General features: G+C 36.2%; 1 protein-coding gene across 1 annotated transcript in view; it reads right to left on the bottom strand.

The window, feature by feature from the left end:
- Lrrc7 (leucine rich repeat containing 7) overlaps window positions 1–14,733 on the bottom strand; it is a 369,797-nt gene that overhangs the window by 123,472 nt on the left and 231,592 nt on the right. Inside the window, 5 exon segments of the mRNA XM_023718276.1 lie at window positions 4,212–4,460; window positions 6,478–6,602; window positions 8,867–8,966; window positions 10,801–10,870; window positions 13,636–13,700. Of these exon segments, the coding sequence (XP_023574044.1) occupies window positions 4,212–4,460; window positions 6,478–6,602; window positions 8,867–8,966; window positions 10,801–10,870; window positions 13,636–13,700 (609 nt within the window).

The following is a 14,733-nucleotide window of genomic DNA, read 5'->3' as shown; positions in this document are numbered from 1 at the left end:
TATGTATTTAAAAAGTGAGGAGTTTATAATAGCTTCTGCCCAAATATATAATTAGCAGCCTGTATCAAAAAGGCAGCATAGCTAATTCTTGATGCTACCTAAGAAAAAAATGCTTTGTGGGGGATTTCCTATTTATTTTTTATCCTAATAAAGTAATACCTTCTTGAAAAACATCTTCTAATAAAGAGGAATGAAAATTGAAACTATTATCTAATATATTTCAGACAAATATATACATTTTAGCTTATAGTTATATAGGTATTTAATTCCACTTTTGAATTTTATGTTGGGGTATCGATCTGATTTCAGGGATACATATTAATGACTACTTTAAATAATGAATTTATTCCCTACAGAGTATCCTGCCAGCAGAACACTTATTATTACGTATTTAAAATAGGATAACTAGAGGTTGTCCATGCTGCTCCAAAGGGATTGGACAAAAAGAAGAGTTAGATTTCCTTTGTGCGCTGTGTTCCAATAGTCATGCCTTCTAGAATCTGAGTAGAATCAACTTGACAACGTGGGATGGCTTATGTGATTGTGGTATGTGTTTGTGGAGAGTGTGTGTGTGAGGGTGGCGTGGGAGGAGAGAAGGCGGGAGAGCGCTAGAGGAGGAGGAGAGGATGGGAAACAGAAGGAAGTGTGGGAGGAGCAAGGGGCATGCAGCGCCCAGCCCACACCCACACAACTGATGGAATGTCAAAGACTGTGGCATGGGAGAGCTCTGAGTATCATGAATACAAACTCAAACACTTTTGCTCATCTGCAGTTTTAACAAATTCGCCAACTGTGGTATTCTTCTTAGCATTTTGTCTTCCTTGTGGGTCTTTTTCCTAATCAAATAGTAGGGTTGGGATTCACTAGATGATTTTTACCACTCCTTTTTATATCAAAGATGTATAATTTCCAATATGTATTTGGAAAGGAATTAAAAGCACCAATTAATATGGCTAGGTAAGTGCTGTAAAATGTATTTAAACCTTTTTCACTCCCAAATAACTAAGAACAAAGCTAATAATATACAGAAGTAAAACTATAATAACCCAAGGCAAGGATAGACTCTATAGAGCAAGAAGCATAAGCTTTTCTACTTTAATATTAATATGTCCCAGCGTACTAAATATGAAAAGCCTTCTTAAACACAAAACAGTGACATCCACGCTGGACAAAGTGCACGGGGACCCATGCACCCAAGGGTCTGCTGCTCAAATTGGTATCAGAAGTATTATGGGATGAATCTAATTTTCAGTTAAAATGTTGAACTTGTTTAAAAGTACTTAACATCAAAAGACTAAGAATCAAGAAACTACATTAAAAAAAAACTAAATTGCAGAATAGTGTGACCAACATGCCAATTTAGAATATCTTACTTTTATTAACTAGTGATATATGGAATAATGTAGGGCATTAAATTAAAATTCTGCATGACTAAAAAATGTTCAACACTAAAATTACACTTAGAAATTGAATTAAAGGTGGCAGAAATGTGAAACACTCTTCTTAATTAAATTAAATACTTCACTGCATAATGTAATCCACTTTGTACAGACTTTGCCCCCCATCTGACACAATCAGAAGGTTGTTGGCTAATGGCCCTGAGAAGAATGTTTCCTGGCTATTTTATAAGCACGCTAGTGAGATACTTTGGCCATGTCACCAGAATGTATTTGGGCATTTTCTTTTCATAAAAATATTTAAATCTAGAGACAGATTTATCACTTTCACGTCTCTTCCAAGGTCATGGGAGTAGCCGCGTTTACGTATTCTGGAGTCATTTTATGTCTTTCTCCGCACAAGCCTTCCTCCAAATTGTGGGGACTCCAGGTCTCATAAAATGTTGATTCATTTTATCTAGAAAATCAGCTGCTTGCTTCTAATTTACTGGTGTCCTACGGAGCTCGCTGAACAGGGAGTCAGGACGTGTGAACGTAAGCCAGGGAGTCACCCCCAGCTCCTCGCTAGCTGCTAATCTTTGAGTCCATCCACTCATCAAAAGTGAGAATATTAACACCTTTCCCACATGCCTGAGTTAATTTTGAGGAAAAAGAGATAAATGTGAAGGTCCTTTGAAAATTGGTAAGTTCCATGCAGATATTCAACATTATTTCTAATACAGATTTTAGTTAGGTATTCAAAAAGATAAAGATTCCTTTGGTAATCTAGATCCTGTACTAGATATGTCACAGTTATTTCATACTTAGCTAAATCTTCTTTTGCACTAGGTGCAATCAGTTATTACTTACTCTGTACCTATTACGTGCAAGGCAAGCTAAATGTTTTATAGGGATATTTGATATACTATTAATTTTTTACATAATATATGACTATGATGGATCCTATAGGTTAAATATGTATTGCTATTTATATACTAAGTCGTAAATGGTCGTTCATTATTATAGGATGGATCATTAATTTTTAGTTAAATCTTATTTGAATGTCATAAATGATTACAGCAGCTATTCTCACTGCACAGCAGGAACACTGGAGCTTATACAAGACAAGCAGCTCATCTAAGGGAAGATGCAAACTGGGTTTTCCTGGCTTCGTGGCTTTTGGTTTACCAGTATTATTTGTGGCTACAGAATATATTGGTGTAACATTGTCAAAGAAGTACAGCAAGTCTACAAAGTAGATCTTATTAAGTTAAATAATGATATGATTTCGGTTAAAAGTGCAGCTACATTACTATTTTATGAATGCTTTTAAGATTAAACTCTGACACTTGTTTTGCTTTAGGCTCTCACAAGCACAGTTAATGCCCTTTTGAAGACTGTATTGCTTTTACCCTTTTCAACTCATGCATGTAGAACATGAGAAAGGAATAAACAGCTACGTTAACAGCTCAGTAATTCTCAAATATAAAAGCAGTTTCTTTATATTTCTAACTATAAATAAGGCTAGAAATATTGCCTTATTCTATGTAGCATGAAAGGACATACATTCATATTTTACATCCTAGGGTGGGAAAGCCTACCAATTATACTCATAAAAGTTTTGCATTTTGTCACTCACTATAAAGTATTTGCTCATGTTACAAAAACATTTTATTAAAATGCAAAATTTTTACTAAAATATTTTACTTTTTGAAAACAGAAATGTTTTATAACAGTATAAGCACCCCAAATCTAAAGTATAGAAAATGCAAATAGCAGCTACAAGATCTGGGAGACCCCCAAACATTTAGTACTCAAGAAGAATTATTTAATATTAATAGCTTGGGCATTTGGAAATGATATCTTGAATTCACATGTAATTATTTCTCATATATTATATTATATTCGTATAATATAATATATTGCATATCATGATTAAATCCTCATTTGATTTGATTGTCAATTCCAGTAAGAGAAATAATAGTGCTTTCTGATCACTGATATTAAATATTACTTTTTTCTCAGAATTAATTAGAATGTTTTACAGTGAAAAAAAATGCAGAGCAGCGGTAGTTAGGAAGATACAGGCTGAGCTTGTCTTATATTGTAGGAAGAATATAAGACACAGAATAAGAATCTAGTCCATTACATGTGGATAGTAAAGTTTACAGAAAACGGTGTCTTTTCATATTCCATTAAGATATACTTTTCCTCCCACTAACCTCAGAAACACCCAACCCACTGAGATAAGGAAGCCCTATTTGCTCCAACTCCCAACCCAGTCTTCTCTTATAGGAATTCATATCATCTGTATCTTCAAATTAAAGGAAATTGATGTTTTAACAGATTTCTATCTTTGTGTTCAAAGCCGGCTCTTAGCAAATCTCAATTTAGTTCCATGCTATTTTAAGAATCAATTTTAGCTACTTAATCTCCCAGAGATTTGATGATATAAAAAGCGTACGTGTGCAAGGGGAAGATAATTTAGATTGTACCAATGGTATCATCAACATTCTGCCCAACTATTGGTATTCCTATACTTTAAAGGAAAAAAAAAAAAGCTTTAAAGATAAAAGAAATATAAATAAAAATGCAGCCTCCCACTGAAACACCATGCCAGATACCCCACCGATAGACACCGCTGCCTCCATCCTTCCCACCCTACTGCCAATGTCGATAAGCACAGAATTACGTTAGGATCCAACATTGGCCATGTGGAGGTTGCTTTGTGATCAGCATCGCTTACCCCACGTCATGCAGGACATCCCCCAGCAACCACTGATCCAAGGTTGTCTCTACGTGGGGAAGTCTCCTACCCCAAACACCTAGGCCTACCTGTCTGCCACTTAGAGAGGGAAGAGTGGTGGACTGCGCTGCCACTGGTAATTGAGTACACATGCTCCTCTCCTGCTGGAGGCCACTTATACAACCCCATGCCAGCTGTGGGTCACTCTGGGGGACGGGCATATCTTGGATCTGCTGATCACACCTGGCCCATGGTGTGCAGCAATCGCCAGACAGTCTGGCAGGTTGGAGAGTAATCCCACGCTGGCCCCTTTCCCAGGGGGCTTGGCAGGAGAGACCCTGTAGGAGAAGGAATCTCCATTTTCTGGGAGAAAGAGGAGCACTGTAGCAATACTTTTACTTTATAACTTTTCTGTTCTTGACTCTTTTCTTTCATTCTGGGTAATGCATTTTAAACAACTACTATTAAAATTAGCTTTACATCCATGTAACAAATCAGCACCAACGTCACAGGAAGCCGAAGTGTCACAGCACACAGCACTCACTCTCTGCGTACTCTAAGCAGGGCATTATACTCTAGTCTATTTGCCAATGGGTGGCATAGGCCACTGGCTCCCTTTTGGAGTTCAGGCAAGTTCAAGGTAAAATGAGATTAAATTTATTGTACATGTAATGAACCAGAGAAGTGTGATTAATTTAGTGTAAGATTTCAGTATATTCCATTCATCATACTTCCATGATGATTTATTTAGAAGTTTGTTTGTGCTCTAATTTGTCCAATGGCCAATGGCATTGGAAATATTCAAATTAGCTAAAGCCAAGTAGGTTGAGATTTTGGAAAAACAGATTGTTTTACCAAAATGTGAATAAACAAAGTGCAAATAAATATAAAGGAAAATCTCTCTAAAGTATAATGAACCTACTCTGATTATAAACAAACCTAGTCACATAACACACAAACAGGGCTTCTAAATAATTGCATTTACTAGTTCCGTTCTCATTGACACATATACCAGAGCATATTAAATGTATTGTTTTTCAGATCATTTTTGTGTGTAGATTTTGTTGAAAAAAAGCATGTAGTTTTCAACACTTCAATGAAATATAAAAAAATCAATGGTCCAATATAGAATATATCATCTATTGGTTCTAGATTTAACAATGGAAATCTTTCAAAGAGGAAATGAAATATTCCCAAGGTTGGTTGATTAGTTGGCTTTTAGTTTAGCATAATTTTTTTGCCAGGCAATCGTAATTTTAAGAAAAAAGAATGTGCATGGATGGCACCAACCAACCATGCAGAAACATTGTTTTAATTCAAAATCTTTAACAAAAATTGTCCTTTTGGATTTGGGAATGCGTTTTGAATTCTCTTCAATGATATAAGTCGGTCTTATCGGTAAATGCTCAATTACCTTACTGACGAATTCTAGTAAAAGGTTCTAGAAATAACGGGTTAGAAATAACATTTAGAAAATATGGCAGAGAGGGGACAGAACACATCACACAATCTACACTTATTAATAGGATGCATATATTACTACCTACGTAATTAGTCACTAAGAGTGAGGGCTGTTAGTATACATAATGGAAAACATATACAAGTAGTATAAAGACTTAATGAGAGATTCAAGATGTTGCCATGACAAGAACATGAAAATCAAGTGTTAATAAAATTTAAATCGATTCCGATGGCAGTTGAAAATTTAAATAATTGAAAAATAGAGATTGTAAAATTCAACTGGGTTATGTGACTTAGATGAATTCCAATAAAGTATATTTAAAAATACGTTTTGGTGCAAAGAAAGCGATTATTTTCCTTATGGAACACCATCTGTCAGTAGAAATTCCCCTCAATGTTTGTCCTCCCATATAAGGAAAGTCATAGATTCTTTTCAGGTGTCAAAGAGACAAAAATTGTGAAATACTCAGAGCTGCTGTGACGTGGCCATCAGTGGGCTCTGTGGCCTCAGTTTGCCTGACGCTTGATCCATTGTTAAAAGCAAACCTCTGTGGTGCCAAAGAGGTAAAAAGCACTGAGAGGAACGAAGTCCACTGTTCAGATTTCATTGCATTTTGCTTTCCCTCAGCTTGAATCTCTCTCATGTTGTGCTCAGGAGGAAGGGGTGGCATTCAAACTCTCAGACTCAGGACTGAGACACTGTTCTCATTCTGAAGCACACCACCAGTGTTTCTCAAACTACCAGCCTGCTGCAAAGACAGGAGCTGGGAGACCAGATGGACCGGCCCTCCCGACAGAGCTTACTCAATGGATCACAAAATCTATTTGAATAATAACTATGGAGAAAGCAAAGGAATAAGAGAAGAAGAAAGAAACAAGAGCTAAAAGTTTCACCTTAACTTTCCCAGCATTTTCATCGTCTTCTTTTTTTTCCTCAAATTCAAAGGCAACAGTCATGCGTTGTTGTCTCTGCTCTTCCCAGAGTGTAGGATTGAAGCTGTCACTGTCTGACTGGAAATCTACAGTTAGATTCCAAAGTGTTACTGCTGTTTTGTTTTTAAACAGAGTGTTACCCCTAGAGCTTAACATAGTATGCCAAAAACTGGGGACAGGTACCACAAAAGAATACAAAAATAAAGAGAATGGAAGAGAAATAGAGGGAAAGAGAAAAAAAAAAAAAAACGAGAAAGGAAGAAGGAAAGAATGACCAAAGAAGGAGTACCATCCCCTTGGTATTTATTACAACATCTTATCTTCTAACCTACTAACTCCAATGTGTTTTTCATAAGTTAGACAAAGGGTCTGGAAAGATTTCTAATGCTGCAAATAGGGTTCCTGTAGGATAAGAGAGACAATGCAGAGAGCTAGACAAAGCACTTTCTCATGACCGCCTAATGGCAGTGCTACTGTCATCCACATTTTCTTAACAAGGGAACCATAACTGAGCTTTCCAACGTTTGCTAGTAGTCATGCAGCTCTTGTGGGGATAATGTGGGACTCTGGTCCATATGTACATGATTGCAGAGTTCATACGTGTAACCATTAAAACCTCAGCCCGTGCATTTTCTAAAAACTGGTGCTGATTATGTAATGAGGTACCTATGGTTGCACCAGTGTTGTTTGTTCTTTGGGGTGTGTGTGTGTGTGTGTGTGTGTGTTTGCGGGCAGTGGAGGCAATGGTGCTTCTAGGGTAGAGAACAAGTAGAAAATTTAGTCTTTAATATTAAGATTTTAATTAGTTGGAATGTACCTGAAATTAACAGGGAAACGATTTATAAATCTTTACATCAAAATATTGGCTAGTGATAATTTTTTTTTAGCAATTTAATTGTGAAGATCACATGAAAATGCAATAGAAGTACTTGGTTTACGTTAAATTGTTTCTCAAAAGATAGCCTTTGTGGTATTTTGTTTGTCTAGTGTAAAGGATTCTGAAAATTCATTAATTATATTCCTGACAAACAAGAAAGATGGCTGGCTTGAAGTTCAGGAAAAAATTTCACTTAGCAACTTTACTTTTCTCAAAGGAAAAACAAAAACAAACAAACATACAAAAAATCCAAGTAGGCAAACATAAATTCTTCCTCAGGACATCTTCCCTGACTACATCTATCTCACACCTTTGAAAAATTAGGGACTTAATCTGTGAGATTAGATCTCAGAAATGACCATGAACCTGAAGCACTTTTTCCTTTTCTCTGCCTCTGGTGAAAATGAAATATGCTGATAATCTACATATCATCATGAATATGCACATGAGCAAAGCTACCTAAATGAAACATAGTCCTTAAGATTTCTCATAAAAGTAAACATGGTGGCCTTTCTTTCATGAAAAAAATATATGAAAACAACCTCTCCTTTTGCTATTTTTCTGAGTCAAAATTAGAATTAAAAGTATTATAAGACATCTCTAAGTGATTCTCTTATGTTTAGAAGTTAAAGTTATTTATTGTAATTATCCCTAAAAATAAGAAGTGTTCAAGCAAATGGTTTATCTTACAAACTGGTCTCATTTAAGTCACCTGGGTGGGTTTAATCCACAACCTCAGTAAAATGGGTTTATACTTCCAAGAATTATTGGGCTTCTTGACTGGAAAAGTGCCTGTCAACTGGAGCTGACAGCCAAGTAGCTGGTACTGAGTTTCAGGTACTAGAAGACAAACCTCTTGAAAACTTTTTATGAAGAATGTGATCATAGGAGAGAAGACTGAATTATTAGAAGAGGCTTAGGTTTTTAAAAAAGAATTTTTATCATAGTTGACATTGTTCAGGGAAACTCAAGTTGAAAGTGACAAAATGGTCATTGTTTGTTAACTCGTTGCTTTCTGGTTAGCTCCTGGCATGAAACAATCCGGTGCCCAAGGTCACTGGACTGAGTGTGAAGATGTGAACACCACCTGACTTCAGTTGTGTGATGACCATGCGTGAACACAGGTGTCACCTGCTGAGCTTTCCTAGGGCTACTGCCCTCCGCTCACTGTGGTGAGCTGGGCATCATTCCTTCCCTAGTCCTGGGCCATGCAATCCAACGAGCAAAGAAGTTACTTTGAAATGTCGACATTATTTTTGTGTAAGATCCAAAGAGGAAGGGTCTTGTTTCTGGAGCCTTACATAAAACATTACAGTGCAGATGCTCATGCTGAGCTCCCCAGCGATACACGTGTGTCACGTGATTGCCTTTATGGGCTTCCCGTGAGTGAGCTCCGCCGGGAGATCAGAGCACATCAGTTCTTTTTATCTGTGGTCATTGTAAATACAGAAGAGGTTTCTACTGGCAATTTACCTTCATCACCGCGAGGTTGCTGGGGAAACATGTAGTTAGTCAGCACCCTCTGCTTCGTCTCCGGATGGGCTTCTGTTTGTAAAGGGATAAGGGCTTTGGACTGGAAGCCGAGAACACAGGAATTAGATGAACACTATCGCAAACACGAAGACTACCAGAGTTAGACAAGATAATGGTTATTAAATAGTCTGGCCTCACCAAGGTGAGTGAAATATTAAACGAAAAGTAAGTTAAAAACTGGAGTCAAGAAGTGTAACATAAAAGAAGACCATTGTTGAAGAATGTTTTCAACTTCTACCATTTTCATAATGAGATTTTCTTCTGTATTGTACCCGTTTTAAAAACTTACCAAAACCTATTCAATTGAGCAATGCCACTTTTAATCCTGATAAGAAAAATTGCTAAATTATTTCAATTTAAGCTAGCTTTCTGAACAGTTCTATATGCCTATTCATTTTCATGGACTGTTTCCCAAGAAAGACAAATGGAATTTGCTATCAAGTTCATATTTTGCAAGATCATTTATGAGTTTAGTTGGTATGAAACATAAACATTTATTAAAGAGACACTTTTGTAAGTAAAGCCATAGTCCACATACTGACAAGCAATTACGCAAGTATCTGATATATTGTAGTATATTTATGGTCATATTTCATTCTGTCATTAATTTGATTTCAAAATACATGTGAAGTGCTTTCAGAATTGGTATATTAAATGCTAGAAATATTTTGGAAATGAAAGTAGTACATAATGTACTAAAAATCTGCGTATTTCATGACACTTACTAATCAGAGTGAAGCCAAAATAAGATTTGGAAAACTAGCTTGTTTCATGAAGCATTAAATGGATGCTTAAAAATGAAAATTAAATGGTACAACCATTGTTCCATTCACTGTCTCGCAAGAATAATAAATCATGATGGTAGAGAGAGTTTTTTTTAAATAATGCCAGACTATAGGAGAGATTATTCTACCTAGTAATGTTCACATGGATTCCACAAGTGATTTATTTATGATATATCTATACTGTGAAAAATCATAAGTTTATTGATAAGATTTGAATGACATTCTATGACTTTAGTCAGTTGATGGGATTACTGTGAAGAATAGAAAATCAAACACTATTTTCACATTTACCCTTTGGAGAAGTTTTAATTTTCACAAAGTAGCCTGATGGCCATACATGTGAACAATTCATTTAGCAGTAATGCTAATATTATGCTAAAAAATGGTGCCAAACTATATTCAAGATGGTTTTTTTTCATCTGAGCATTCACATTTTAAAATTTTAGAAAAAGGAAAAAAAAAGGGGGATGAATGAACTATGTCAAAATTATACATTGCCAGTTCTTTTGGTGGCAAATTGGATTCCACAAGTATTTCTCATTGCTTTCCATGTAATAAAATTATTCCCTAGTACTCAATTACTGATTTAACTATGCTCTATTTTGTATACAGAATACTACCAAAACAGAAAAATACTGATAACAGTTGTTAAAAGATATCAGAAAATTTCTGGAATAAAGTTGTAGTATAGAGTTGATTATAATTAAAAGCATGAGAAGAGAATAGAACATAGTAGATAATAATTCCCCCTGGTGGGGACTGTGGTAATGATTTTTATTCTTTACCTTCAGAGTTATAATTAAAGTACATCCTCTCAGGACATATCTGTCCCATCAGAAGCTAAGAGCCTATGCAAATGATCTCAGATGATTTGAAGAGGGTGGAGATTATAGTACTGTTTTGTCTATGACAATACTTAAACTGGTAGCTTTATAAAAATATCACTTTCATGGGGTAAAAATCTGTATTCCATAGCAGCTGTCAGTGGTGTATCTATTGGGAAAAAGTCAGTAATTCAAAATTTCAATTGTGATTCATCTTAATAAACAAAATCTACCAGGCAAGGTGTTTTTTGTTTTGTTTTTTTACCTGATTGTCAGAAAGCCACAATGCTGCAAGCTCTTTAAGTTTGGTAAAGGAGAATGGTAAATTCTTCAATCTGCAAAGATAAGAAAATTTTAGCAGCCCAGGTCAACATTTATTGAGTGCACTTCTAAGAATTATTTAAAATATTCTACTGTGTTGTTATGTCTTTTCTATAATCTTTTCTCTCAGGAACAGTCTTCAAAAATGAACATCTTTGTGACTGTTTAAATGCTTCATAGTATATCTGAATAAAATTTTTAAAAAATAATATGCACATAATAATAACCGGGTCTTGCACTATCTGGTGCCTCAGAACCCTTTCAGTAGCTGCTTCAGCCGTGCTTTCCTGACTCAGTCTGGCCAGCTCCCTGGGCCTTTCCTGCCCAGCCATCTGGAACACTCTCCCGTGTTTGACCTGCCCAAACCCTACACATTGGCTGGCTCTCAGTTGAAAGGTCATCTTTTCAAAGAGGGCTTTTTAAAAAACTTCCTTTACACTAGTTTTTCTCCAGTTAGTCTCAAAGTGCCTTGTGTTCCCTTTCACAGAGCATAGTGCATTATTTATCAGTTATTCTGTGATTATTTGGTGACCACCTGGTATTACAACACTCAGTTTCATGAGGGGAAGAGCAAGGTGTATCTTAATGCTAAATAGATGACACTCCTCAAGGCGATGCTGACCTCTGGGAGGCCCACTTGCTCTTTCACTGTTCATAAAACACAGCAGATACCCGAAGAAGGGATGGCTTTACTGCGGATTTCCGCTGGTCTGTTGGAAAGAGCAGCTAATGCTTACATTTTTTTCTCTATCTTTTTTTTTTCACCTATTTTGCAACCATTCCTGAATCCCTATCATATTGTTTAGTGAAATTCTGTATCATTTTTATTTACTTATGTCTTGCTATTTTTATTCTCTTAAAAATAGCATTTTTGAGATGAGAAGTGTGTTCTCAGCCTTGGGATTCAAACAAAGTTATGTACTTAGCTTTGGTTTTAGTACTTGGGGGAAGCTGCCAAATATCTACCCAACGTGCTATCTGGTATCTGTAAAAGCACAGTTGTGCATGATCAATAGGCTGTGAGCCCACAGCTTATCTGCCAGGCCAGTTGGCACAGCGAGCGGTATAAGCAAGCACGTGAAGGAAATTCATTGTGAATTTCTGCATGTTCACTTTTGAACATAGGAAAACATTTTAGGTATAAGCTGAAATGAAAATTTTCTTAAGTCTTTGTATAGTTGAATCATCGCTGATAAAAAACATCTTGATAATGATAGTGAAAATGTTGCAGGAATTAATGAATTAATTTTCTGTGCAAAAGCAGCTAAGTACTTTCAAGTAGCTTAATAAATACATATAAAAAGAGATTGACAGCTAATGCAGGTATTGAATATGCATTTGACAGATAACTTTAGGAAGAATATAATATCCTTTCTGAACTGATAAATATTTGTAAGACATAAACAAGACTGCAAAGACTAGAAAAGATTAAATTATATTCTAATTCTTTCTTTTGGTAGAATTACAGCTCAACTTCAAACCAAATTATCCATAAATGTTATTTCTAATTTATAGCTATTTAAATTCAATTACATGAGAAATTGCGAAGCAGGTTTTATTATGGGTGACATTTTTCACATTATGTGGGAATAAATTTAAATCAGAAAGTCAGTTTTGCTGCATCTAAATTACATGGGGAGGGGGGGGACTCTAGAACCATGTAGGACAATTTCATGGTAAGTGACCAGTCCTAAAAACAGAATATGAAGAAGAGAAAGAGACTACTGGAGAAGGGTAAAGGGTTTCATTTTCCTGGCTCTTTTAGTTACCTCTGCTGAATGTCATATATTTTGTAATGAAAATGCAGAGAATATGCCACAAGCAATGACTGTCAGCACAGGTTATATATAGCTTGTATCAATATATGATCTCAAACCTAAAAAAATTATTATATTTTGAATTTTAAAAATGCTCTTACATAATATTTTTTAATCTCAGTTCCTCTCTAGGAAGATCATTGTCTAATGGTAATAGTTAACTTTGACCTTTTTTCTAACTGATTATTGATTTTTATCTCTGATTAATTGATTCTGCAATTAAAAATACTAAGTTGGTTTCATTCGACATTCTAGTCACTGCAACGGAGGATAAATTAAGCATGTGCTTTTGTAATGCTTAATTTGACATGCCTTATTTGGCATGATGTGATAGGTACATCTTTATTTTGTTGGATGTTCAATATCTTATTCATATATTTTGCCGGAAGACTTAGCAGTCTGTCTGCCCATGGCAGCTACTCAAGTCTGCTGTATTTGCTGAGGAAGTAACTCCAAAGTATTAACAGTCCTAATTACAGATGACTTGTAATATTTGGCAAGCATATTTTCTATACAGTCATGCATATCATTCATGAAAAACTTTGGAGGCCAAGCATTTAGGAGAAAAGTTCTATAGCACATCATGACAAGCCCTGTCCTTGTTAGCAGTGGTGTCCATGCAGGGGCTGCAGCTCAATTGCATAGGAATACGTATGCTTACGACCTCTGCATGGCCGTATTTCTTTTCTTTTTTTCTGTATTTTAGGGAAGGGCCTACAGGGTGTTCAGGGTCTTACTACTAGATTGGACTCGTAGTGACTCTCCTGTTTACAGCCTCCCAAGAGCTGGGATTACAGGCGTGTGCCATCATGCCCAGTCTCAATCGCTGTCTCAGTGCGCCCTGGGGGCGGGGCTGGCACAGCAGGTCAGAGGATTGATCCCTCCAGCCCCTCTGCCTACTTGCAGGCTTCATGGCCATATTTCACAGTCTAATCCATAGGCATTGAGAGATTTGAAAAAACTGTCTTGTTGAAAGTTGAAACATAATATTCAACAAGTACATTTACCCCATTTTCTAGTCTGGTAACTTCATCGGAAGAAGAAAGGACATTGGTGTGACAAGGCACACTCTAGACACGCAGAGCTTTGGGGCCTCCTTGCCACCCTGAATTTACAAATAAAACCCCAAAACTTTTAATAAAAAGTAAAAAAAGCTTTATTCTCTTTATGTGGAAATAGGAGAGAAATATGAAAGGAATGGATTTTGAAATTCACATAACTCTTCCCTCCAGTAAGCATAAACAAAGCAGGACGCCTCTGCCCATCCTGAAGCGTCCTGACTGCTCCGGATCGCACAGGTTCCTCTTTGACAGCTGTCTCTCAAGGCCTTCTGGTTCCTCACACGTCATTTGTCTGAGGAGAGCTGGATGGAAAGACTGAATTCCTGTGTTCTGTCTGCACCAGTGGTCGATTTAGTGATTTCTAGCCAGCATCTACTTTTTCTTTTTCTATTTGAGGATACTTGGCATTTACAGAGAAGGTGGAAACAAAGAAGCATGCAGATTACCCCTTTTTCTTTGTACCTGTCTACCAACACGACAGTTTTGCCATAAGTGGAAGGCCTATTCTGTTTTTATTCACCATAGTTTGTACATGACTAAGTAGCTATTTGGTTACACTTACTATAATACTCAAAAGTTGTGACCTTTGACTAACACCTTACTAGTGATATTAGGACCAGCACAATGGTGGGGTCAAAATTATACATATTATCCCATAAATTTGTTAGACACATAAATAAATGTATAAATATAAACACACAAGTGTACATTACATATTTGTGAGTTTATTTGTACTTGTTAGTATACTTTACTAATCAGAAAATAGTTTTCACAGCTTTTTACTGTAATTGTTTTCCCTTATTTTTATAGAACTATGCTTCCCACGTAGAGGAAGGGCTTTTGTGTCTAAGTTTGTGTGCATAGATTTTATATAATGTAATGTGATTTTTTTTTTTTTTTTTTTAGAACCGGGGACTGAACTCAGGTCCTTGTGCTTGCCAGGTAAGTGCTTATTCCACTGAACTATCTCCCCAGCTTGTAATGTGATTTTAACATAGT

This window comes from Octodon degus, unplaced genomic scaffold (assembly GCF_000260255.1).
Source record: "Octodon degus isolate 3935 unplaced genomic scaffold, OctDeg1.0 scaffold00057, whole genome shotgun sequence".
Lineage (NCBI taxonomy): Eukaryota > Metazoa > Chordata > Mammalia > Rodentia > Octodontidae > Octodon > Octodon degus.
The sequence above is the reverse complement of the archived record's forward strand: the minus strand, read 5'-3'. Positions and strand labels throughout refer to the sequence as shown.